General features: G+C 40.6%; 1 protein-coding gene and 1 long non-coding RNA gene across 3 annotated transcripts in view; one reads left to right on the top strand and one right to left on the bottom strand.

The window, feature by feature from the left end:
- Positions 1–1,275: 1,275 nt before the first annotated feature.
- On the bottom strand, positions 1,276–11,453 carry LOC139827541 (uncharacterized). Its single transcript, XR_011738252.1, has 2 exons — positions 11,398–11,453; positions 1,276–1,597 (listed from the first exon to the last, which is right to left on the bottom strand). It is a non-coding gene; the product is annotated as an uncharacterized lncRNA (long non-coding RNA).
- Positions 11,454–11,497: 44 nt separating this feature from the next.
- The window catches only part of SRBD1 (S1 RNA binding domain 1), a 130,822-nt gene continuing 115,084 nt past the window's right edge, over positions 11,498–27,235 (top strand). Inside the window, exons 1-10 of one of the 2 annotated variants that reach the window (XM_071806091.1) lie at positions 11,498–11,606; positions 13,048–13,180; positions 15,413–15,477; positions 17,396–17,588; positions 19,656–19,735; positions 20,090–20,255; positions 21,292–21,654; positions 23,106–23,272; positions 24,988–25,105; positions 25,245–25,383. In XM_071806091.1, coding sequence (XP_071662192.1) covers positions 19,656–19,735; positions 20,090–20,255; positions 21,292–21,654; positions 23,106–23,272; positions 24,988–25,105; positions 25,245–25,383 — 1,033 coding nt within the window. In that variant the 5' untranslated portion in view covers positions 11,498–11,606; positions 13,048–13,180; positions 15,413–15,477; positions 17,396–17,588. The remainder of the gene's footprint in view (positions 11,607–13,047; positions 13,181–15,412; positions 15,478–17,395; positions 17,589–19,655; positions 19,736–20,089; positions 20,256–21,291; positions 21,655–23,105; positions 23,273–24,987; positions 25,106–25,244; positions 25,384–27,235) is intronic. The other variant, XM_071806090.1, reaches the window with a different exon arrangement.

The raw sequence follows: 27,235 nt of genomic DNA, 5'->3' as shown, positions 1-27,235 counted from the left end.
CTGATGAGAGACAGCATTTGGAAATGTATTTGAAGTTGGCAAGCTGTGACACATTGCCACTCACCCTTTTCCTTAAGGAGAGTGCATTGCTATGTGGAATATAAAATGTGGATGGTTTTCTTCTCTTTCTTGAATTATTAGTGGTTTGTATGAAGGAGAGGATGATGTAATTATTGACATAATTAAGCTGTCTGAAATACCCTTTATAGGGATTTTTTTTCTACCTTAGCAGGTGAGGGCTCATTTACCTCAGGAGACAACCAGTAGTCATCTTACAGATGCTTGATGCCATGGAGCTATACAGTGAAGCAGATGTTCAGGTTAAAAAGAAATCTGTAACTTCAGCAAAGTGCTTTCGAATAAAAAGGGACACATGGCTCATGTTTTCCTGAACTGTTTCTCCATTTGACAGAAGTGAGTTCAGGGAGCTTCAGCTGAAGAGAGAGGAGACCAAGCAGCAGTGAGTTACTGCACTAGAAGGGGGTAATTCCTGCAATGGAAAGGCACAAATGCTCCATCCTCAACAGATGGGAAACACAGGATTCTTTTACATTGCATGATTAAAGTTCCTGGGAATTGAGCTGGATAGGAATGTTTTCTAGATTTGTCCTTCAAACAGCTGTTCAACATACTTGCCCATATTATTTTGCTTTATAAGACAATTTCCTAAAACTTTCTTAGGAGGGCAAAAAAAAAGAAGAAAACACATTTGATTCTATGGAGGACCTTTCCAAACTATAGGAAACTCATTACCTCCTTGAATGGGCCAAACACTGAGACTTGCATCTCTGTGTTTCTCTTTCAACTTTCCAGTTCACTTTTTTCACAATAACGCTCTATAGGGAAGCGTTTCTCAAACTGGGTTGAAGAGATTTACACAGGAGCTTGATCATACTGGTCATTTATGGCAAATCTTCACCACTTTTGCCAAAATCTGCACTCAGCACTCCCATCACGCAAACAGGGAGTATAACAAGCCCAGAAGAATTTGTGGCTGATCTATGAGTGAAAAATCACATATACTTACATTAGCACCTCAGATCCCTGTGCTAACCTTTCTATGTGAAACTGGTGATCATACATATGAAATCAATTTTTGCTAGATACAGCTTCCCTGACACAGCGCTTTCTGGTAACAGTCTAGCCTCCAGTAAGCATCAGTTTAAGCAGTTTGTAGTAAACTAGTAGCTTGACCATACAGCTTTCCTTGGATGGATGAAAAGTGGTGATAAAATAATGTTTCTACATAGAAAGGATCAGAGTCAGAGCCCAGTCTATATTTACTACTGGTGCTTACAGTGCGTGACAACATTTGGATATTTATTGTACAAATGCAAAAATATATAATGAGCCCATCAAATATCTTGACACTACAAAATCTTCAAGACATGGGCTATGAACTTTAGGGCCTTTGGGCTCTTTCTCTCCAATTATTAACTGCTCACTCTCAAGCCCATCTGACGGGTAGGGTGCTGCAGCCCAGGCTGATGCAGGGACACACTTGTCTTCCAAACCTCCAGAGCTACAGGGGCAGGAAACACAGCTGTCTCATATCGCTGTTTTTCTTCACCAGAGCAGTTGTGTGTTGTCTGTGTCTCTGGAAGAAGAAAGGGAGAAAGAAATGAAAGATCTAGAGCAGTGGAGCTGGACCAGAGGGAAGAGGGCAAAGAGGAATACTGGGAGTGCTCCGTGGTATCGTGTGTAGCTACGATCGGGGTACTGTTGTGACACTGGGCATCAACAGCATTTAGTAGGGTTGTTTCAGAAGCATCATTGCTGAAGTATGGGTTGTTGCTTGATGTCATTTTGTTTGACAAGTTGAGAACGCAAATATCTGCATTTTGGGGGGAAGCTGGTGTTGAATTGCTGCAAACCTATTCAAATACAGAGACAAAACAAACAAGTTAATATTTTTTTTTTTTTCCCCATCATGCGTCTTTCTTGTTATCTGCGTTCTTGCTACACTGCTGTCAAGTCTAATAATATAGGTGTCATCTTCTACTCCGAATTATCTTCAGAATTTGTCTTGCTGATTTTTTTGGCAATGAAATCTTCAATCACAATGTGTCCAAGATACAATGGAGCATCAAACTACTTTTTCAGTTTTGACAAATGTATTCCTGTACCACTCCTGTTCATTTACAATGTTGTAAGGATTTGTGTAGGCTTCTGCCTAAAACAACATGCTGGTTGCCCTCATTTATTCTCATTTATGTTTCCATAAACTTGTGCTGTTGATTTTCACTTTCAGGTTCCTACGCAGCCCATCCCCACTCTGCCTACAATGGCTCCTTCCTAATAAGATGTCAACACCCTTCTCTGATCACTGACTCTGAGAAGCAGGCACAACTCCTTCCTTAAGTTTTAATTCAAGTACAGAAGTGCTTTTCCTATGTTGTCCTTGTGCCTAGGAGGTCCCTGGAGACTCTCGCCCATCTGCCCCTTCGGCTTCAGACTCAAATCTCTCCTTTACTGTGATGCCTACAGATGTGCACAATATCCACCTGCTTTTCTTCTACCTACAGCTTGGTAGCATCCTGTTTCACCACAGCAGTTCCCAGATCTTATGATATTAATAGAAACAGTAATAAGGACCAAATCAGCAAAAGGTATTTCATAGGAATAGACTCGTATACATTCTGAAAGGTCCGCATGGAAAACCAGCTTTGTCTAAATAACAACAAGTAGAAAAGGAAAAATAAGAGACTTTCAAACCCTTATGTAGGTGCCCTCTATACTTCTCACATACAAACTTGTTAAATCCCTACCAATAAAAGGTATAAAGGATGAGTAGGCTTTCTAGTTTTACCAGCAATAGTAAGCAAAAGGACCCGGTTTATGGGCAATAACTCTTTCCTTCACTGAATGGTAGAAATGACTGTAAATCTACCTTTAAAGGTATTTAACCAGTGTTGCTTCATACAGCAGCACAGTATTCAAGCTACTTAATATCATCTTCCCTCTCAAAGACTGATCACACATTTATTAAGATACATCACTTCTCATCTGATCTAGCAATTTATCTCACTTTTACTGCCTATAACTGCCATTTTAAAGAGACTTTTTTAAAAAAGTGGGATTTTCAAAATAATATTCTCTATAATAATATATCCAAATCCCCAAGGTCTCCTAAAGCCTTTATTATGCATTTATAAATCCTAACTATAAAGTAAGAATAATGAAGAATCGCAGTATATTTGGTGAAATGACTGTAGTTCACCAATGAAAGGTGAAGTGGCCAGCTAAAATGAGAACTAAGCAGCTCATGGAAGAACACTTCATTTAGGAATGTGAGGAAGTGTAGTATGTCAAGCATATCCTAAATTAAGTCTTGTGGCATTGCAGAGCTATGACTGCAAAGTCATCGTGTGTATACGGGTAGGAGTTGGCAAATAGCTGTGATGAAAGCTGAAAGTTTCTCTTTAATCTTGTAATGTGTTCACTGGTATTTTATTTACAGAAGCAATTACTTCTGGCTATATATAGTTAGTAACTGTAATAGTTATTTTACAGAAATAGCAACCAAGTTTTATGTGTCAACATTCTCTATTCACTGGAATTTTTGGAGCTTCTTGTCAGAGAATGAATGACCTGCAATGCAGCAGGATAACTGAGACAAATGCAAGCAAACAAACTACCCATTTTCTAGGCCTGCTACTACTATTAAAGCCGAGGTTGCAGTATCACTGTTTCTTGAACCTAACAACATGGCTTTAATTCTAGCAAAGATGAGGCATTACCTTTTTTTATGTTACTTCCAAAATGTTGGCCTTGTTACAAAATGCTGTGCACACTTTGAACTGATCAGATGTTACAACTGAATCTGCAAGACTGACTGTAATTATTTAAAAGAATGGTCACTAGGACTACTAACAGAGCCATTTTTGAAGCATTTTTAACAAAATTGCAGGCTGCCGTGCTAGTAAAAATGCTGACACACTTCATAACCACAACCAGAGAGCATCTCTGACTTCACTTGGGGATGGCCACCCCACGGTCCAGCTGCTGCTGGCATCTCCAGTTCCAGAAGGGCTGGATCTGAAGGGAAAACACATCTCTCACTGCAGTCAAGAGCTGCATCTTCCTCAGCTTTCACCTAGGATCAGGCTAATCCACCTGGAGCCGCAACTCCGCTGAAGATGGTGGAATTTCAGGGAGGTGATAAAGGCCTTACATGACTCTTCTTTTCATCTTTACAGTTGCGTGGACTTGCCACATGCATAAAACCCCACTTAAGGCCTTCTGAATTTTAAAGCACCCACTTGCTTTCTAAGATGGGAAGAGAGGAAGTGATGACTGAGAAACAAAGAACTTCTCTAAATGATGATTTATAGCATGGTATCTAGTACTATGACTACACTTTGACTATACACAAACTTTCTTGTTTCTAAATTATCCACAGATTGCTTGGTTGGAGCTGTTTAAGTATACCTGCATAAACTGTTGTGTCAGTAAGTAACAGGCAAGTAGGGAACATGACAAACATCAGATACTGTTACTGTCCATGCACTGACTGGGACTGGTCAAAACTTTTCTGTCAGGAATTTTCCTGTAAAATCTATGGTTACTAAAATCTAGGATTCTTATGCAGCACCCTTTATGTGATAGTGTTCAAGCATACAACAGTTGTTATTTATCCTCACACACTGTTTTAGGAAACAGTATTAGTAGCCCATTTTACTGATGAGGAACCGAGGCACAGGAAGAGTCACTCACTGAAGGTCACAGAGGACATCTGTAGTTGAGAAGGAAATTGAGATTCAGATTAATGTTCCCTAGACCAAAGCCCTTCTCATAGCTTGCCGAAAGCATCAGATCAATTTGTAAGCACTTAAGCTGCTATTTGAACAGACAGGAATAATGGACACATTTTGAGGCCCCTTGACTTGGCAACTTCATCTCCTGCTTTCAGAAGTGATGGATTCGGTCCCTCTATAACAAGACATGTGGCATTGTGGCTGTTGAAGGTCCTGACCTGAGCACTTCTGCAGAGTCAGCAGAGGGAACTGAAGACTTCAATTTGCCTCTGAGGTGTCCTAGTCCCACATGCAGAGAGCTAGTAGGCAAATATATATGTGTATATATATATATATATATATATATATAGGGTAAAATAAAGATAATAAATGCTTTTATATGGAGAATAGTACAGCAATAGTGGGTTTTGCTATTTCAGTGGACTAAATTTGAGTGAAGTACTTTAGTTCTGATTCCTCAAAATGAGACTTTTCCCAAAAAACTGTTGCAGCCTAGAAAAAAGTTTACTATAATCTTGAGCCTTTTTTACAGAAATCAGAACTGACCTCTACAGAAATAGAATTGTCCTCTAACAATCCCTAAGCCACTGTTTGCTTCTGGTTCTGAAGAGATCTTCTTTTAAAATAGATGCATGAAGTAATCCAGGAACAATAGTCTACACTTCAGCCTAAATATCCTTTGGTATGCTTTGCCTTCCTTCTGAGATTTAGTTATTTTTCCATTCCCTTATGTACAGAGTGGACATACTGGCACGGAACAGAACTTCAGGAGCAATTCTGCAAAACAGCAGCTGGATCAATTGGGAGAAGAGCCACACAGTCTTCCTCTCCACAGCTGTACGGTTAACAGATCACCTATGGAATACCAATGGATTTTGAAGATGCAGGATACAGTTCTCTACCTTAGCACAAGGCACATAATTTGTCTGTGCCTTCATCCTTCACAACAGAGGAACAACAAGGCTGCAAGGATAAACACCAGTGCTTCCTGGAGCAAATCAGAAGCTCTTCAAACATACTCTGAAAATGGGTATTTCAGCCTACACATGCCTAGGGACTCTACATCATATGGACTATGCACCCTGTGTCGTCCACACACAAAGAAGAGCTGCTGTAAACATGTACAGAGCAATTACACAGCAATAGCCAGTAGATTCAGCAGGTGTTGAGCTAAGGAAACTTGACTGCAGTGTCTGCTTCAAACTTCAACTAAGGATCTGAGCATAGAGGAGCCTCATTTCGAGACAGCATAGTGGTAAGTACTGTAAAGGCTATAGGGCATTCAGTCTGCAGCAGTGGATGTCACATTAGTGTTCTGGATAGGCAGGGCATAGGTTAAAGGTAGGATCTAACTATTATGTCTGATGGAAGTGATAAGCTTGCAGGAGTGGCAGAAGTAACAGTGACATGGACCTTCCACTTGCAAGCGCTCACTACCACACAAAATAAAGATACTGGTGCTTTGTCCAGCTGGCAAGTAGAAAATATGAATGCAGCGCAAACTATTTCCTGACAGAGCTCAGCTTCTGCTGATTGATATTTCTATCAGTCCCAAAACAAATGGTTACTTAACACAGATCACCCATATCAGTGCTGGGCATACAACAGCATTTAGAAGTCAGAGGAACAGATGAGGATGTCATCACACTGTATTTTTGTACAAACACAGTGAGATGGTCTTTCTCTCAGAAACCTTTCAATATAAATAAGAGGCAGGAAGAAGCACAAAAAACCAAAAAGAGATGGGGATTACAAAAAGCACTTTGAGAGCATATTGGCAAGGTGGACAGTAGACTTAACACTGGCCATGTTCTTCTAGGCCTTGTAGACAAAGAGAAATTGAGGAGGTTTTGAAGTGGGACTTTTAAAATTATTATTATTTTGGCAGATGCTCTTATGCCTGTATTGTTTGCAAAAGCCCTTTGTTAATTAATTGTGAAACTACTTCTTTTTTCTTCTGCAGGGCCATGCAGACAGGTGCAGACAGAGTCAGGCAAGCTTTGCTCCTGCTCTGAGCTGCCCAGACATAAGCTAGCTTGGGTCTAGAAGATGTAGAGTCTTGTTAACATGGCACTATGCCCAAACAAGCATACCCTGCCTCTCAGCAGTGCTCATTAGTTTCGATTCATGTAGCTATCTTACTTCTGGACTGGGGCCTTGCAGTGTTTGACAAGCTAAGGGCACCAGCTGAGTTCTCCTGTCTTTCTAGCCTCCTCCATGTACATATACCTTTATGTCATTACATGTTGTCACCTTTTGTTGAGAAACAGACTGTTAAAAATCACCAATTCTCTTCTCCCAGTTGCACACCTATGGAAACTTTTGTCCGTCTGCCAGGATAATAACAAAACACATGAACATCTCAAGGTTCAGCTCACACCATCACCAATGCAGCAGTAATGGCTGCAGAAGAAGCTAACCCATGAGCTGCCAAAGCGCTGAGGTGGGAGACAGGACTATGGATTACATTCTTTATGGAGCCTGAGCACAGACCATACAACCTTCAGCACATTCCTGCAATGTGGCCAAGTACCAGATTGCACTCTCACACCACAAGTAATCCACCACCTGCCCCCGATGGCAAATTTCAGGAACACTGCAAAAGACTGAATTTCTTCCAGTTCTCAAGGAGGAGAGAGGAAGACCCAGCACATTTCCCCACTGGCTCACCTCCCTTCCTGACCCTTCAAGAGGCATCAATTTTCCAGCTTCCAGAAGAAGAGAAAGAAATGCAGCTCTGCAGAGTTTCTTCCCATTGACCACTGTTAGGACCTATAATCCATCATCCTACACTAAAATGACAAATTTGACTGGCTTTATATTGAACTATGGCCACTGTGGAAAAGATACAGGATTCAGTTCCCACTGGTATAATAGGATATGGGACAACTGCACTCAGTTTAGCTTTCGTCTTTCTATCGGACTATAAAATTGCACACAGCTGTGTGAGAATGCTACTGAGAATGCAACAAAAAGGACTGAGTATAGGGGGAAAGGGACAATTCAGATTGCTCCTCACATTTTAATTCCGTGATTATTTCACTAAGACAGTCTCACATTTTTCTGTGGGATGACTCACTTCATCAGGAAGTATTTGCACAAAGTCTAGTATAAAGATGACACAGGGAGTCCGAAGCGTGGCTGTTTACTTGACTTTGCAACCTAAATAACACTCTTGAAACATAGCTTTAGGAAAAAAACCAGCACATATAGTTGCATGGTGACATTTATACTGACATGTAGATGCAAGATTTTACCATGGTTACACCTGGAGCATCTTTTGCAAGCAAGTATAAGCTTATTTTGTCCAGCCTGCAGCCTGCTAGGAAGCCATCGCTGCAGGAAGCTGCAGCTCATGCAGTCCGTGTTAGTTCTCGTTCGGTGCTGCCCCGGCTACAGTGACCCAGCTTTTGGCCAGTACAGAGCACAGGGGCATCTTTTGCTTGGAAAAGAGCTCATACCTACACCTCATGCTGAAGAATTTTTAAGCACAAGCTTGAGAAAGCATTCTGTTCAGGGCAATACTGGAATAGACTGACACTTAAATCCTTCTGAAACCAGAGGGGTAATCTCTGTTTAAACTTAGTCCTATGCTTTAATCTGCTTTTTTACTATTTTGTTATCCTGAATAGAGATAAATGTAAGCATGTGCTTTCCTGACTGGAGCTCTTAAAATATTAATATGCAGCAGTTCAGACCATGATTTATTGGTGTCAAGTTAGCCCTTATCAAAGAACAATAATGCGAAGAACAAGCATTACATGTGGGACACGTTCCAGCTACATTGCATTGCATTAGAAAGTAAATCCTACGCGTGCAAGAGCAGGAGAAAAAGCCTTGTATGATTAAACTAGATTTATTGAAAATTATCCAAATTAAGGAGTTTCAAATTTTATATACTTAACTTGAATTTACAACTGGTTGGTTCTTTTGAACTGAACTCTGAAATAATTGGGTAAATGCTTTTTTAAAGGTTTAAAGAAATGTCAGTCTTAATCTTCTGCAGCAGGGGTCACTATAAACAAATCTAAAAAAACCTGCCAGCATAGAATACATATGCCAGAACAGACTGTAAAATTACTGATTATAGATAAGGAACAGTGTCATTGTAGGGGAGCATGAGGAAAAAATCAAATCACCCCCCCCCAACCAAACAACAACAACAAAACCCAACCAACCGAAAAAAAAAAAATAGGTAACTTCTATAAAGTCAGTTGTACAGGCTTAGCCCATCTTTACAAGAACAGTGACCTAATTTCAAACTATTAATAGAAAAGAAATAAAGCTGACTCCATGATATGTACTTAGGCATAGGAATTTTAATGCAGCGCATCAAAGGAGTCAGATGACACAGGCAATATTTTTATATTCTGCACAAAGTTTCACTGTATTACAAAATATAGCCAGACCAAGTATTTAAATATTATTTTGATGTTATTTATAGTCACAACTTTTTGTCCTTAGTTATATATAGTGCACCAAGTTCCTATATTTAAAGGCTGTTTTCACACTAGCATAAGAGCAGCATCTGATCTGAATATAAAAAAATCAGAACCTTAACTGTTACAAATGACTATGTTTCAGCTGCAAAACTGTCTAAGGTTCTAACATGCTTTCATATGTATGACATTAGCTGGTTAAATTACAACAGCTCAGCCTTAGCGAGTGATATTTCCCTAGAATTAGACTAAACTACCCTTTCCTCAGCTCTTACTGGGGCAAAATTCCAAGTGCATCAGCTTTGAGCCTGCAAACGCTTACACACTCGATTATCTTTAAACATGTGAACAGTCCTATTAAGGTCTGTGAGTCAGATTCTCAACTTGTGTAAATCACAGGCCCTATTTAAATCAACAGAGCTGTGATAGTTTATCTCAGCTGAAGATTTGGTACCGGAGATATAACCCCATGCATAAAGACAAGTATGTGCAGAAGTCTCTCTCCTGGCCCCTAAAAGCTGTAGAGGTCAGGTAAACTTCACGGATAGAGACTGCATTGAACATTATCGTGCTTCAATTCATTCCAGACTGTTAAACACACATTTATTCTGAAGTCAAAATGAAAAATTACGAATTATTTAAGTTTATTACACCTTAGTTACATTTAAGATGTTGCCGTTCCAAGGCTGGAGGACAGCTGGCTGGTAGTTATGACCACAAGTTACAAATATTTATGATACAAAGCAGAAGGCCTTTTAGGGTAATGGAAGCTCGAAAGGCAGTTTTAATGTAACAGCCTACTTGCTTCATTCTTCTAGCGATGGCTCCAGAAACCAGCACCCATTAAACTTTATGCATGAGATGGACTTCACAGGATCATTGCTGGAGGTTAACTTAGTAGATACAGACGAAAAAGGAATAGATGCAGATGTCGCAGGGATGCATAACTTTATATGGAACTTAAAGATGGGCAACTCACACTTGGACACTTTTTCTAGCAGTAGAGTGCAAATGTTCATAGTTATAAGGAAAAATGATGCAATTTCTTGTCTGCATGGGTAAAGGAACAGGAGCATCCTATACATATTTGGATCTAGATGCTCTTTTGTACTCAGTGGGCTGAAAGGGCACATATTTATTTCTATTGGCTTCTGTGGTCACCTCTGATACAGCATCTCAGCCTCACACAAGTTATTTCTGCTTCACAATAGCCATGCAAAAAACAAACAAACAAACAAACAAAACCAAAACCTTGCTTTACATGGGAGTTTTTTTGGCTAGTGGAAACGTTTCCATCAACCAAGAACAGAACCCAGACATTTTGCATCTCCATGCTTTAGTTTACGTGAAAGATCCCCAACCCTTCTGCCCTGCGGCTGGGACGCTGCCCCATGGCCTGCAGCCCTTCACCGGCCCCACACCTTGGGGAGAACCAAGTGACACCAACACGAGTGGAGGGGGAGCCCACAGCCACCGCCACATGCCGTCACCACTTTAGACCCCGGCAACTGGTCCTGGTCCCGAGTGGCTGCTCACAGAATCACAGAATGTCAGGTATTGGAAGGGACCTCGAAAGATCATCTAGTCCAATCCCCCTGCCAGAGCAGGAACACCCAGATGAGGTTACACAGGAATGTGTCCAGGCGGGTTTGGATGTCTCCAGACAAGGAGACTCCACAACCTCCCTGGGCAGCCTGTTCCAATGTCTGTCACCCTCACTGAGAAGAGGTTTCTTCTCATATTTAAGTGGAACCTCTTGTCTTGCAGTTTGAACCCATTACCCCTTGTCCTATCTTTGGTTGTCACCGAGAAGAGCCTGGCTACATCCTCGTGACACTCACCCTTTACATATTTATAAACATTAATGAGGTCACCCCTCAGTCTCCTCTTCTCTAAAGAGCCCCAGCTCCCTCAGCCTTTCCTCATAAGGGAGATGCTCCACTCCCTTAATCATCTTTGCTGTCCTGCACTGGACTCTCTCCAGCAGCTCCCTGTCCTTCTGGAACCGAGGGGCCCAGAACTGGACACAATATTCCAGGCTGTTCCCCTTCCACCGGGTCCCGGCCCGCCGCTCCGGCGCCCAGCGCCACCTGGCGTCAGCAGCTCGACATGCCCAGGTGGGGCCTGCTGGCAGTGAGAGAGCAACGGGCACCACCGCCCTGAGAGCTGCCCGGCTCCACCAGCACCGCCCGAGAACCCACCAGCACGTCCGGGAATCCGCCGGTTCCGGGGATGGCTCCGGGCCGGTGGGTGTGGGGCGGGGAAGTGGGCGTGTCTGCCTCTGCCCCCGCCCCCTCCGGTGTGTGCTTCCTGCGGTGCCGCCGCTTCCTGCTCCTCCCCGCGGCGCGTCGGGCGGCTCCGCCATGGCTGCCCTGGCGGCCCTTTCAAACACGGCAGTCGGCAGCAGGGGGTAATGTCTGGGGAAGCCTCTGCCGGGCCCGGGTGGGGCAGGGCGGGCAGTCGCCCGCGGGATTGCGCCGGCCGCTGCGCCCTCTGTGCCGGGCGCCCGCAAGCGGGGCTTCCTGTTGTTTCGACCCATTTTCTTCCTGGGCCGCCGTTCCTGCTCTCCACCTCCTCCCCGGCGCGGCTGAAGGGTTGCTCGGGGCTACTCTCGCTGTGCGGGAGCCGCGGGGTTGGGTGAGCGGGACCGCGGACGCGGGCGGCAGCGCCCGGGGCTGCTGGGACACCCACCAGGATGGAGCTGGGGCGGGAGGGTCTGCGTGTTCCTTAGGGGCAGGACGAGGCTTGCGAGGTGGCTTATTCTCATGCTTCAATGGTAAGGTAAGGGGTAATGGGTTCAAACTGGAACGCAAGAGGTTCCACTTAAATATGAGAAGAAACTTCTTCTCAGTAAGGATAGCAGAACACTGGAACAGGCTGCCCAGGGAGATTGTGGGATTGTGGATTCTCTTATGGAGGCATTCAAAACCCGCCTGGACACATTCCTGTGTAACCTCATCTGGGTGCTCCGGCTCCAGCAGGGGGGTTGGACTAGATGGTCTTTCGAGGTCCCTTCCAATCCCTAACGTTCTGTGATTCTGTCCAGGAGCTGGTGCTCTTCCCAGGCACAGGGGTGAAATTCAGCTCAGTGGGTCCTTCCTCTTGAATGCTGCCAGCAAATTTGAGGCAGTGCAGTGCTGTGTGGGAAAGGATAGAGCTTTCAAGTATGTAAAGTGTATTTTAAGCCTGTTCACGTTTCTGGTCGGAAAAGCAGTGATTTGGTTGGGAGTGAGTCACCAAGCACGAAACAGCGCTTTACTCTCAAGTCCCCTTTGTGTCTGCAAGACTCTGAAACAAATGTTACCAGTGTGATAAACTGCTGTGGTTGTTGCCATGCAGAACAGACATGCATCTTCTGTTTTGTTCAGGAGTGAAGACATCCCACCTAATTAAGCTGAATGGGAGTGTTACTGTATGGCTAGTTTGGTGGATTGGAGAAAAGGTGTAGAAGTCTGTTACTGAATCTGAAGCAGTGTGCCCCTCGTTCCTGGTAATGTCAGTTTTCATAGGTGGTTTGAGATGAGTGATTTAAAAAAAGGCATGGAAAGTCTTTATTCTCCCGCCTTCCTGTGCACACCTCTTCTGATTAATTCACAGGCTGCTGCATAATGCAGGTTGTTCCTTTTCTGCAGCAGGACTGCAAGTTATAGGAACAGGCCTGGAGGGAGTATGCTTTGTAAGGGCACAGCCTTGGTGGTTTGCCTTTTTGATGATACTTCTGTAAGCAGTAGCAGTAGGTGGTATTCCTGCTAGTCTTATACATTTTCCTTTCTGATTAGCATTGGGGACTGATTTGCTGTATGTGCATACCCTATATGTCTCTCACGTTCTTTGTGGCTGTAATTTTCCAGTTAGCATTGGAGTCTCCTGATGTGTGTCCTGACTGGCTTTGTGCAGGAAAAGTCCTTGGAAATTGGCTGCATCAGCTTCTTTCAGCAAAAGTGTCTGGGAGTTCTCCAAGGTTTTAACCTCGAGAGGATTACAGTAAGTTGGATTTATATTTTGAAGTATAACTTAGCTGTTACAGGTGATAAAAACCTTCTGGAGGGAAAGAACAGTTTCCATACAAGTCCCTACCATTGGTCTGTGTAGCATTTTTTCCACTTTGCTGCTACCACTGTGCTCGCACTTTGATTTCTTCTTAGGATGTTATTGTAGCATGCAATGGAGGTGTCTTAAAATGACAAGCAAAATCAAACTGTAGAGTGCCTACATGTAATTATTGAAGTGGACAGTTCTGCTGCTACTGATGGTCTGAAATTCACTTGTTATGTGAAATTCATAGTACTTTTTATGTCCTGCCCTAGGTGCTTGGTGTTGTAATAAACTGTCATTTGGCTAGTACTGTGTGATTTAAGGAGAAGCTAAAATAAAATGCAGAATTCTGTTATACTTGCTATTTTATTCATACTAGAAAAGCAGAGGCTGCAGAGCAAAGTTTGAGGAGCTTCCTGCATAGACAGATTTCCTTTGTGGAAGGAACACATTGCTTTAGATTTAACTGGAAAAGAGCTTTAGAAGTTTCCATGTCTTTTTCTGTTGGAGATAGATTTTATTTTATTTTTTTTTTTCTCCCCATTTACTGAAATGAACATAATTTCCAAGTATACCTATGGTGGTGGTAGTGTGTGTGTTTGGTTCTGTGATTTTTTTTTTAAAATTTGTTATTTTTAAAATTTTTTTAAAATAGTCTGCCTTCTCATAGAAGAATCTATTTGATTGAGTTGTAAAGTGCAGTAGACTTTGTTGGCATTCAGATCTATATTTATCTGTTTATGTGATTTAATGTAGTAAGGTTATGAGATTTAAATTTGCTTAATGGCATTTGTTTGATCATACTGTGGAAGTATCATGTTTTCTACAACTTTCAACTATTAAATGCATTTATTTTCTAAAGTGGCTTGTAGAAGATTCCTAGTCTTTTAGGATTCCTGGAGTAATTTCTGACTCTGAAAATTGTTGCTCTAATGGTGGAGCTACAAAGCGTGGCATTGTGCTAGTGCTGGGCTTCTTGGGGTTTTGGGAGAATGGTGGGGGGGAGGAAGGGTTTTTTCATTTAATTACTTTTTAACTGTTATTAAACTTTTCTTTGTGTGAGTATTTGCTTATGCTGCCTGGATTCAGAAATGATATTTGCTTTTAATGGTTTGTATCTATGTGTGAATAGGGAAGCTGAAGAGAATATCAGTCTCTAAGTGGGACTTGGATTGCTATTTAACATAATAAGGCCTGTAGGGCCTCACTCTACTTACATTCTATATGCAGCCTAAGAACTCCTATTTGGGGAGAGAGTCCAGAGGGATGATTACTTCCGTGCTGTATGTTTTGTGCATACTTGTCTTAAGATTCTGTACAGGGAAGCGTATAACAAGAGCTACCCTGTCTCTCTTTATTCCTGGCACGGCCCAACACCAAACTACACTAGCCTTATTTTAATGAGTAGCTAGCTGACAGGCAGGGAGAAGCATGGTATTTACAGCCATCAGGATGGCTCTGATGAGTTGTGGAACTCTGCATTGGATGCTGAGGATAGAAGTGGTGGGAACAAACACACTGGCAACAAAACTGATGCCAAACTATTTGGAGAGTAGGCCTGAGAGATATATTTATCTGCAATAGCTTCAAATTTAAATAGCTTCAACTCTTCTTCACTGGACAGCATACTAGCTCTGCAAAGTCCTCTCTCTGTTTTTAAGTGGAAGTACTTTGGTAGAACTTGTCGTAACTGTTTTAGTGGTTACTGAGAGTCTGAAGCAAAGAGAATTCGGGTGTTTCAAGCAATGATGTTTCATGCTTCTTACTGTCATGTGGGAGATGGACAAGCGGAAGTGTTTTGATTCCCTTGAACAGGGAATCAAGGGTCTACTGTGAAGGTTCAGCATTAAGGTTTCAGCCTGTTGCACAGAAGCAAAAGATCATATGCAGACAGATCTGAAATGAAACAAGAGTTGGGAGCTGTAATATGTGGGCAAGGCCAAAGTTTCCAGGGCCTAGCTCATGTTGACATGGAAGTAAGGTACTGTTGATGAGATGTTTGCTAAGAACTCTTTCTCAAAGAACAACACTTGAAAAATTATGGCAAAGCTTCTGACAATACACGTAAAATAAGAAAAAATGTGTTAGCAATTGTTACTTGGAAGTTTGCTGGCCTCAGATGCGAGGAGAACTGCTAGAATGGAGCTTGTAGGATAAATTGGTTACTCTTAATTTTTTCAGCTTTGTAATTGGCTGTTCTGCAGCTACGGGACTTTTCTGGATTTGGGAAGAGGACACAGATCTATGTAAGCTATAGTTTCTTTTCTCGAGCCCTCGCTTTGAGTATGGTAACTTAAAGGTGACAGAGAAGGAATAGATAGAGGCAGTTTTCCCACTGAGGCCAGTGTATCTGTAAGATATAACAGGAGATAAGTGTTGGACTTCACACTGTCTTGATCCTAGCTTGCCATCAACCCTTGAGACAGGTGACATGGGGGACCATATCCCAGCAGAAGCAGAACACGGAGCAGGCAATAGCTTGTGTGATTGCCTTGTATGTGGTCAGTGCAGTCAGCATTGTAGGTGCCCTGTGTGGAGTAAACTGTGTTTGCCTGTTTCTTGAGTCTTCCTGCTTCACTTCAGGGACTGTCTCTAAGCTTAAAAAAAAAAAGTAAAAAATAAAATCTGTAATACTTATTTATCATCATCAGTGGCATTTAGACTTATTCCTTTTTCATCTTCTTCCCTGCCTCCCCCTCTGCAGTGAATCACAGAAGGACTGGTTTTCTTAGTCATTACTGTAGGTGTTAGCACACCCTATTGCAGGCAGCTCAGGGGGAAAATTTAGCAGAGAGCTGTCTGGCAGTTTGGAATCAAATCAGAAGTACTTTTGTGGATCTGAAGAAAAAAAAATATTATTTGTAAACAAAAGGAATATATATAGCAACTGCAAGATTATTTTTCAACAAATATGAAGCACAGTTTAGTATATACATTATTAGAAGGGGATGTGGTTATGGCTTGGCCCCACCTCACAGTGAAATAACTTGACTTTTTTTTTTTTCGCCTTGTTTGATATTCATCTCACTTTTATTTTGAGCTGGAGAATTCCATTTTGCTTCTGACCATCACTTGTCTGTTCATGCAGAGTTATCCTGAAATAAGTTTTGTGCTTTAAGTTCACATCATGCCTTTATTCAAATTAAGCACAGATACAAAAGCCTTTAGGAACAAAGTTACCACTCTTCGCATGAAAATTTAGTAGATGAATAATACGTGTGAAGTTGGACTTCATGTATCTGAAGCAAATCCCAACTCAATACATACTTGCAAAAACTGACACAATATTGGTGAGTGGGACAGGACAGATTCTGTCTTTGTCTTCTTTGATCTTCTGGATCAAATGTGTTTGATGCTACTTCAGCTTTCTGAAGGACTGTAACAAACACTGAAAAGATGATGTAATTTTTAAAAATGGGAAATCCAAGAAATCAAAAGAAAAAACACAAACACTGAAGTGTCCTATACTTAACCTTACTACATATAACTTTCTATTCTATTTCTTGCTTTCCTATGCCATTTTTCTATTAATTCTGCTTCATTCAGTGCATTGTATGAAGACGAGTAGACTCAGCCTTAAGGATGTAGGAGCAGATACTAATCTTTCACGAATAATGTGGAAATGCCACCTAGGAGCTAAATCTTCTGTTCTTACGCTGATACAAAGATTTAAATCAGTCACCAGTGTTGGATGGCAAGAAGTGTGATTAGCTTGATGGCAAGAATAAACCTTACTGTATAATCTTACTTAATATAACAAAAAAAATGTTGAGATATTTTGAGACCATGTCCTTGACCACTTGAGGTGAGAGGGAAAGATTAGCAGAAAAAAGACCTTCCAGATGAGGCTTTTGGGTACGTCCCAAAATGATCATGGTGTTACGCTGAGTGTATAAAACTGACAGGGAAGTTTCCAGAATTGCTTGGAATACTAAAAAACCCAGCCACCTAGTTGGTTTAGTTGAAGAAGCATGACTGATAATGATACTGTAAGCTAAACAGCTGGTTTGAAAACGGAGAAAACTGTGAGATCTAACCACATGAAAAGTGTCCCAATGCCTGCAAAAAGTGGATCAGGGATCCATCTGGCTCAGGTGATACCTAATTCTGGGAATCTTGATGTTGCAAACATGAATAATGTTTGTTTGTTTCTTCCATTCACAGATTAAAGTACAGTCTAGAATGAAAATGTTATTTTCATGCCTCTGAGGTAATGGGAATAAATATATAATTAATGCGAGACTATCATAGTGACCATTCAGCTGTAAAGAGCAAAGGAAAAAAGAAGTGGAGTGGCTGGTTGAAGTTGCAGGTGTCTCAGAACTGACAGTGAAAAGTCACCTGGGAAGCTAATAAGGTGTGTAATGTGTGGGTTTTTTTTGTTTGTTTTTTTTTTGTTTGTTTGTTTGGTTGGTTTTTTTTGTTTGTTTGGTTGGTTTTTTTTGTTTGTTTGGTTGGTTTTTTTTGTTTGTTTGGTTGGTTTTTTTTGTTTGTTTGGTTGGTTTTTTTTGTTTGTTTGGTTGGTTTTTTTTGTTTGTTTGGTTGGTTTTTTTTGTTTGTTTGGTTGGTTTTTTTTGTTTGTTTGGTTGGTTTTTTTTGTTTGTTTGGTTGGTTTTTTTTGTTTGTTTGGTTGGTTTTTTTTGTTTGTTTGGTTGGTTGGTTTTGTTTGTTTGGTTGGTTGGTTTTGTTTGTTTGGTTGGTTGGTTTTGTTTGTTTGGTTGGTTGGTTTTGTTTGTTTGGTTGGTTGGTTTTGTTTGTTTGGTTGGTTGGTTTTGTTTGTTTGGTTGGTTGGTTTTGTTTGTTTGGTTGGTTGGTTTTGTTTGGTTGGTTGGTTTTGTTTGGTTGGTTGGTTTTGTTTGGTTGGTTGGTTTTGTTTGGTTGGTTGGTTTTGTTTGGTTGGTTGGTTTTGTTTGGTTGGTTGGTTTTGTTTGGTTGGTTGGTTTTGTTTGGTTGGTTGGTTTTGTTTGGTTGGTTGGTTTTGTTTGGTTGGTTGGTTTTGTTTGGTTGGTTGGTTTTTTTTGGTTGGTTGGTTTTTTTTGGTTGGTTGGTTTTTTTTGGTTGGTTGGTTTTTTTTGGTTGGTTGGTTTTTTTTGGTTGGTTTTTTTTTTTGTTTTTGTGTTCTGTGAAGATTTCTGTTTTCCTGTGGTAGACCTTTGTTCTTACCAGTCACATAATGGAATTTCAGTCAGTGGAACAGCAGAGAAATGCTGACCTGTTACTGACCATGGTGATTGCTACAAGAAAGTGTTTTGTAAGCAAGCTGGTGCTGTTTCATGTGAGCCTCAATAGTCCTTCCACTGTGATGCTGAAAATGTTCACTTAAATTCTGGTACTGCTTTGCACGAAAAGCTTGCTGAAAGCCATTTGTAACAACAGCTATGCTTCTAGTGCTTGAACAGAGGACAGAATGAAGCTGAATTAAAGAGCGTTTCGCCCTTGACTTAAATGATGCTTTGCAAAACACTTAACCCATTTGTATGTGCAAATGTGGGGCTTTAAGGCTTGCATCACAGTGATAAGGCTGCATCAAAGTGCAAGAAGTATTTTTAGGTACCAGAGCTGGAGAATAGAACTCGAAGAATGATTGGATTGTGCCAGATATAGGTAAGATATGTTTATGAATTTTACAGTTATAGAAATGCTTTAAGGTTTTGATGTTTTTTAGTTTAGTTTTTTAATTCTAATTTTCTGGCAGGTAAAATTTTGAGTGTACCTGAAATTCTCTTAACTAAAACTGCAAAATATGATTATTGAAATTCATGGACCCAACCATTGCCAAAAATTCTATAACTGATTAACTGAAATGAGTCTTGTGTCAGGAGAGAGTCGGTGCCTTTCTTTTTTACCTTTGGTAATTGTTTTATATACTTTCTATGTGCTAATGAGCAGCTCTTTCAAAATCGTTGGTTTTCACAGAATGTGAGGGATTGGAAGGGACCAAGCAACGGATAGTCTTTAAAGGTGAAATTCTAGATCAAAATAGAAAATCTTGTAGTCCTCTTCCCATCAAAACCATATGCAAGCTCAGTTTACTAGATCTTAATTTTATTTTCTCTGCTTTTTAGGTTGATTGAGGAAAGCCTGGCACAGTATATAAGTGACACGCAATAATATGCCTGAGAACCAGTACTGTTCTTGCTAGGATAGCATTACATGCAAGCCAAATAATTGCATCCATTTGAAGAGAAAAATAATTTGAGAGGCTATAGTGCTCATTTGTCTGTTTGCGTAGTTGAAAAGGTTGTTGAACGTATGCTACTGTGGCCTAAATTCTTGGATACTAAGAAATCGAACTTGCTCTAGAGGAAACTTTTTTAATTGGTGAAGACATTATGAGGGCACACTTGACAGTGACTTAAAGGGCTGAAGAAGAGATACAACTTCAACGTAATGTTCTATTTCTCTCTTCTTGCCTCTGTTTCAGATGTCATCTCTACCCAGGAGGGTGAAATCTGAAGCCAAAACCTATACGTCAGAAGATGAACTACCTTCACTTCCCAATTCGTAAGATTACTGTTTTCCTTAGCACTCTTTTTAAAGGCTTATGCTAAACGTGAGGTTGTTTTAAAAAGTTTTAGTGCACAGAATTTCAGTTATAAACCATGAATTACCTATGCTCTTCATGCTTACAGTGAAGATAATGTGAAACTGTATTGCCAGTTGTACAAACAGAAACAGGTGACCAGCCGTTAGCTCTGCAACAGCATGAAAGACTTGTATTTGTTGAGTCTACCTACCTTTCTAGTAAATTTTCCTGCTCGCTTCCTTTCATGCCAGAAAACTCTGAGACAGACTTGCTTATGTATTTTTTTAATTATTCTTCTCATAAGCAGTATTGTTTACTCGTTTGTTTTTCAGGAGCTCTGAATCAGAGGAAGAAGAGGAGGAATGGGAGCCAAAAAGCAAAATTGCCAAGAGACCTCGGTTGCCGAAGAAAAATGAAACAAAAACTAAGAAAGTTGCTTCTCCACAATCAGCTGTGACCAGAAAAAAGGTCAAAAAAGTAGAAATAAAAGAGGAAATGGTGAGTATCTGTAAGAAAGAGACATTTAATTAACTGTGGTTGGCAAGTAATAGGAGCAAAATTTTTCCAGCTCTGGTTTGCTCAGTTGTGTGAGTCCGATCAGCTCATCTGATTCCACTGTTGCGGTGAATATTCAATGCATTTGATAGGCATGGTTTTGTTATGTATTTAAGTGTCTCAGATCTGAGGGCCCCCCTTTAAAATTTTGGCGATTGATAATGGGACATGGTTTTCCCTGGAGATTTCTTTCAACAACAAAAATAAATAAATACCTCTCTTCTTTCTGTAATTAAAACCAAACACTCTAATATCTCTGGTTTCTGTGTTCCACCTTTGATGTCTTCTACATTTTCACCAGCTGGGTACCACAGCAAAAACAAGGCCCGTACTTATGTTTCCTTGCATGGCTGTTTGACCAGTAAGGATCACGGTTTGATTATGAAGAATATAAGATGCACTTCTGTCGGAAGTTAGTTACTTCTGTCACAGATTAACATCAGATGTCAGGTCATGACAGAAGCCAGTCCTGGTTTATACTAATGTTTCTGAATGTTTTGACATATGTGGCATATTGAGAAAAACATTCTTGATCTCTGAAGATCCCTGGGGAAATTGAGGGAAGAAGGTGTGGCTTGTCCAAGGTTAGAGAGTAGCTTAGCAAACCAAATCTCAGTTCCAGTTCCTGTGCAGGACCCAGCACTTCATTAAAAGAGTGCTTCTCTACCTGACTGTGCCGTGTTTTGTTGAGATGGGTGGAGGCAAGGGCTGTAGGCTTATGTCTTCTGAAGGAGAGCCCAGTTGAAGTCTTTTCTGGATAATGTTATTTAATCTTTCAAATCACAGTTGTACTGAGTATGTTTGCATCATTTCCTCCATGCAAGATATCATATTGCAGGTTACTTGGCATTTTCCTGCCAGTCAGAGGCATCATTTGGGAAAATCATGCCTAGTATCAAGTCTTCCTATGTTTAAATTGAAATGTTGAACCAGTTTCTGATAGTCAATGCTTAACATGGTTTCAATACCTTTCTGGTAGGATGTATCCTTGCCTATTGTTCCTGCAGAAGATAATAAAATGCAGCTTCTAAAACCTAAGGAAGAACATGTAGGCACTAAGCCAAAAACTTCAAATAAAAACACAGAAGTGCCTAAAAAAATGGAAATAAATTCATTCCACGCGAAGAACAGAAACAGTTTAGAGAGTGATGAAAAACCATCAACAAGTGTTCCTGTAGAGGGAAATCAAGTGAAACATGAGAAATCTGAGGAGGATTTTGCATTGAGTGAACCACCTTTTAAAAAGATTAAGTCGACTACGTGTCCTGAAGGAAAACCAGTTAAAAGTCTAGGAGGCAACAAAATAAAAGAAGAATTTGAAATGAACTGGGATATTGTACAGGTATGAGATCTTTTCCTTTTCTGAAGTATCAATGAACCGATTTTCTACATAATTATGACTTAGAATCTTAATGTGCAATTTCAGTCCTCTTGACGTCAGTTGGAGTCATTGTGCTGTTAAGTAGTCATTTAACCTCTGTTTAAATTGTCATAGTACATGTATAAATGTAAATGTTGCTTGGTAACTCTTAAAACTTCAAACTTTATTCTAGTATGTGACCTAGACAATCATTAATACAAAGCTTGCCTGACATTTCCTTTGTATCAGCACGTGGGGTTTTTGTGGATATAGTCAACAGAAACTCCTGCAGGAGGGGATGCTGAAAGGCTTGGGATCTCTGTGTCCGCAGTTTTGGAATTTAAGATTTAGCTAGTGTGGATCATTTCGTTGTGGAGTCTCGTTTGGGAGCGCATATCCATTTACCATCAAGGAAGAGATTGCATTCTTGAGACAACCGTGACATCAAGGGAGATATTGTCTTTGGTTTTGTAGGATGTTAACTTTGAAGCTGTTCAGGTGAAGACAGTTTTAGGGTAGCTCCTCTTCTGGGAGGCTGGGTAGATTTTAATACGAACAGAATGGGAATAGATTGGACAGTCTATTCATCATCTTCAGTACTGACTGCTTAAGAAAGGTGTAAAATTTTGTTCCTGAATTTTCTAAAATATTCCTGGAAATGCAGACAGAGAATTTGATCTTTATGTATTGCTACTCTAAAAGCAGTGAATGTGAGTGTGCAGTAGTTGTTATATTTTTAGGCTTCAGAATAAAACTTCTGAGAGCCTTTTAAATCAGCTGTCTATGGGACTGACTCTAGCAAAGTAGGAACAAACTGTGATAGTTAAAATGTTACAGAACTTAAATAGTTTGTCCCAATTCCATGTTAATACAATGTAACTTTATCTTTACAAAATGATGTTTAACTTTGTGAGGCTTGGTTCACCTTAAAACCTTTAGTAATGTCATGCTGATTTCCAACTACCAGTGGAGTGGGATTTGGGTCAGCTTTGGGTTTGTGGGTTTTGTTTATTTTGTTTAACCATGAGGTATGTCAGTGTTGGTTTAAAAAAAAAAAAAACAAAGATCCAAGTTCTCTGAGGTGCCATGTGCAGCTTGTAGTCTGTGTTGTGTTTTATTGTTGGTTTTGTTCATTTGTTTTGTTGTTGTTCCCAAGAGGCATTCCTTTCTGTCTGTTTTTTCTGTAGCTACAAGTTTCTGGAACCACTGGTTGGTTCACATCTTTCCGAAGTCCTGAGTGTGGTGGCTAGATGCATGGGAAGCCGGGCAGCCTGTCTTAAGGAGGACAGTAGTCCCTGCTGGCTGGCATAATATTTTGGGGGTGGTTTTGAACTTTGAGTGAGAGGCTGTTTAAAGCAGTCTATCACCTTTCTTAAATGTTTTATTAGTTTGTGTTTTGGTTTTTGATTTTTTTTTTTTTTTTCTTCTGACAGGCCTTGTCAGAAATAACGAATGTTGAACCATGGGTATGTGCAAACTTAATTCGCCTCTTTCAAGAAGAAAACACAATTCCTTTTATTGCCCGGTACCGAAAAGAGCTCATCAATAATCTGGAGGCTGATGCTTTACGAGAAGTGCAGCAAACATTGGAAGAGCTGCGGTAAGTTAGTTAATATTAATCTGGGGGGAGGTAGGTAACAAGTGTCTGCTTGCTTTTGGGTGGCTTTGTGTTCTTGAGAGGGCAAGGGAACAGACTTACCAGCTGTTTTGTCAATATAGTGGTTTCCTCCTTGTACTCCCTGCTATCCCCTAACAAGAGATTCTTTTCAAAGAGCGAAGGTGCCTTGAGAGAGTTCTTGTCTGAACAAGTAATTTAAATCATAACAAAATGCTGCTTGTAGTTGCTCACAGATATCTTATTGCCATGGAGTTACATGCCATAGAATGTCCTGAGTTGGAAGGGACCTACAAGGATCATTGAGTCCAACTCCTGTCCATGCACAGGACAACCCCACAGTTCACACCATGTGTCTGAGGGCTTGTCCAGTCTCTTCTTGAACACTGTCAGGCTTGGGGCCGTGGCACCTCCCTGGGGAGCCTGTTCCAGTGTTCCACCACCCTCTGGGTGAAGAACCTTTTCCCAATGTCCAACCTAAACCTCCCCTGGCACATCTTCCTGACATTCCCTCAGGTTCTGTCATTGGTTGCTAAAGAGATCAGCTCCTGCCCCTCCTCCTCCCCTTGTGAGGAAGCTGTAGCCACCATGAGGTCTCCCCTCAGTCTCCTCCAGGCTGAACAAAACAAGTGACTTCAGCCGCCACTCATATGGCTTCCTCTCTAAACCTATCACCACCTTTGTAGCCCTCCTGTGGACACTCTCCAGTAGCTTTATATCCTTTTTATCCTGTGGCGCCCAGGACTGCACCCAGTGCTCCAGGTGAGGCCGCACCAGTGCAGAGCAGAGCGGGACAATCACCTCCCTGCCCGGCCCGCAATGCTGTGCTGGATGCACTCAGGACAGGTTGGCCCTCTTGGCTGCCATGGACGCTCTTGGCCCATGTTCAACTTGCCATTGACCAGAACCCCCAGATTCCTCTCCGCAGAGCTCGTCTCCAGCATCTCATCCCCCGGACTGTGTGTACAACCAGAGTTGCCATGTCCCAGATGCAAAATGCGGCACTTGCACTTGTTGAACTTCACATGGTTGGTGATTGCTCAGTTCTCCAGTTTGTCCAGATCCCTCTGTAGGGCCTCTCTGCCCTTGAGAGTGTCAACAACTCCTACCGATTTTTTTCATCGTTGAACTTACTTGGTGTTCTCTCAAGTCCTGTGTCCAAGTAATTTATGAAGACATTGAAGAGCGCTGACCCTAAGACGGATCCCTGCAAAACCCCACTAGTGACTGTTTACCAGCCTGACATAACCCCATTTACTGTACCCATAACCCCATTTACTCTAACTTAGTGGAGGTCTAAGAGTTTAAAATTGGGTACCCTGTATTTGATGCTGCAGAACTATCTTGTTATGAATTACAGCTGTAAATGCTCATCAATGTGGACGTAGTTTAGGTCCTTTTCATTTGGCTTCTGGGCCAGTAATCTTGCAAAAATGTATATAGCAGTAATGGCTGTCAGTATTGTTTGATGATTTTTCCTAAAGCTACCAGAAGATATTTTAATACCATTTTGAACTAATCAGAGAAAGAATAATAGAAACTCTTTTGGGTTATCAAACTTGGTTTGCTGAGGATTAGCATGAGGTACAATCTTCAGGGATTTCAGAGAGCTTCAGCAGTGTAATAAACAAGTTCACAATCAATAGCTGGTTTAGTCCACTGTGAAATGTGACTGTTAATATCAATCTCTTACATTTTAGTACTGTTGCAAAGAAGACACATACAATGATACAGAAGCTGAAGAAAGAAGGGAAATTATCTGGATGCCTATTGACATCATTATTAAATTGTAGAACTTTGGAAGAATTAGACCATGTGGTCAGTACACTAGTCTTTTTCAGATCATCCTTAGTTTAAATATAACCTTGGGTAACTAAATAGTGTATAATGCAAAGTACATAGCATGACTGAGATATTTCCTTGCCTTTTAATAACTGTGGTTTTTGTTTGTTTTAAGTCTGCACCATATAAAACTGGGAGTAAAGGCACCAAGGCCCAGAGGGCCAAGCAGCTGGGATTAGAACCTGCTGCTCTCTCGCTCCTGCAGAATCCTATGGAACTCAATCTTTTTTCTTACGTTAGACCCAATACCAAAGGTGAGTGCTCTGCTTCTATCAGCAGTTATGTCCTAAATGTCTGAAAATGTTTTAAAAGGGGAATTACTTTGATCTTACGTTGCTGGAAATTATGCACACTATTTTAAATTCAAGAATTATTTATCAATGTGTGGTAAGGGTCTACATTTAATGCCATGGCTCTTCAACCTTTCCTGTCTTTTTATGTTGTAAATAGTAATAATTCTGGTATACAGGAGACAGAAGGCTGGAGATGTTATAGTTGACATCTGTGTTTACTGGTAAGACAGAGGGAACTGCACTGCACCCCTGAGATTTCTCCTCTTATTTCGGTACTGAAGATTCGGTGCTGATTGTACAAGGGGCTTATGCTTGTACTATGTGCTGAAGTAAACATCACCCATCAAAACGTATCTTAGTAAAAACTGGCCGTGATGATTGGGAGTGAGCAGGAGAGTTCTCGTTGCTGAATGACAGTAGAGTTTGGAGAAGATGTAATCTCTGAAATGTGGGCAGGAGCTTTGACGATACGATTGTCACAGACTGCAGAATTGTGTTTCTTTGTGAATGCCGGTATGGGTGAATCTGTAGGGGGCAATCTCTGACAATAAAATACAAAGACTGCTGCAACCTTCTGTGTAGTGTTACAATAGAGTCACACTTCTTCCTTGCCTCAACACTTAGTTTTTGATTTTTAACATAAAGGTACTGAACCTTCTTAGTGAGGCTGACTCTTACTCTTCCCACTTCAGTTGTTCTTTTATTTTATTTAGATATTATTTATTAAATGATCCTAATTTTGCACTGAAAATCAGTTGCCAAATATTCTGGCTGTTTAATTACTACATTTTAGCGTATGTCATTACTTCATACAGCAGCATATTCCAACCACACATCTGACAATTGTGGCGGAATCTAATGAGGCAAAATAAAATCTTCACGGTGAAAGTTCAAATAAATTATTTAGGGTGCATTCAGAAGGAAGTGCTATTTGTTACAGTATAAACATTTCAGGTTTTGAAAATCAGTACACCTATTTTCAATTTTGTGCTAAAAATACTGTTGGTTAGGTTTATGTAATGGTTTTCATTTGAAAGGCACATCAGAAATTACTTATATCTATGAACTGGGTCGCTTTCATCAACTTGGGAGCCAGTTTGACAGCCTATATACAGCTTGAGATAAGACCGGATTTTTTTTTTTTTTTAGAGGGATGAGCAATTTGCTATACAGAAAAGTTTTGATCAAATTTTAATCTTCAGTTCTTTTAAATTCTTTTAATCTTATACTAAAAATAAACTGAAATAAAAACAGCAGTTCATGTTTCAAAGCAAGATATTTGAAAGTTAAGGAAACATGCTCACCAGAAAACTTTGTTCTTCCTTTTAGTTGTATGCATGGTCCAATATTTCTTTAATTACATGAGCATGTGCTGGTTCTGCAATGGACACAGTAATATGCCCATGTGAGTGGTGTTTGATTTTTATTATTTCTTTAATCCTGACTGGTTTTAGTTTATTCTATCTCATTCAAATCCTCTGCTAGAATTAATGTTGCCATGTATACTTCTTAAATCATATGCAATATAATGCATGTTTTATAATTCCCCTTAGCTTTATGTTCTTACATGACACTACTTGTGCCATAAGAAACATGAACTCTTAGATCCGAGGATCTAAATTCCTCAACTTCTAGTCGGTTCAGGCATTCAATAACATTTTTATTCTCACATTTTTATTTTGCTTTCTGGCAGGTAGCTTGAACTTCTCCTCCTTAAAAAAGGCCAACTTTATTTTTTTTATATTGTGTAACTCTGTAGCCCAATCAGAAGCAGGGCTCTGGATTCATTTCAAATATGAATTATTAGAGCTAT

This window comes from Patagioenas fasciata, chromosome 3 (genome assembly GCF_037038585.1).
Source record: "Patagioenas fasciata isolate bPatFas1 chromosome 3, bPatFas1.hap1, whole genome shotgun sequence".
Lineage (NCBI taxonomy): Eukaryota > Metazoa > Chordata > Aves > Columbiformes > Columbidae > Patagioenas > Patagioenas fasciata.
The sequence above is the reverse complement of the archived record's forward strand: the minus strand, read 5'-3'. Positions and strand labels throughout refer to the sequence as shown.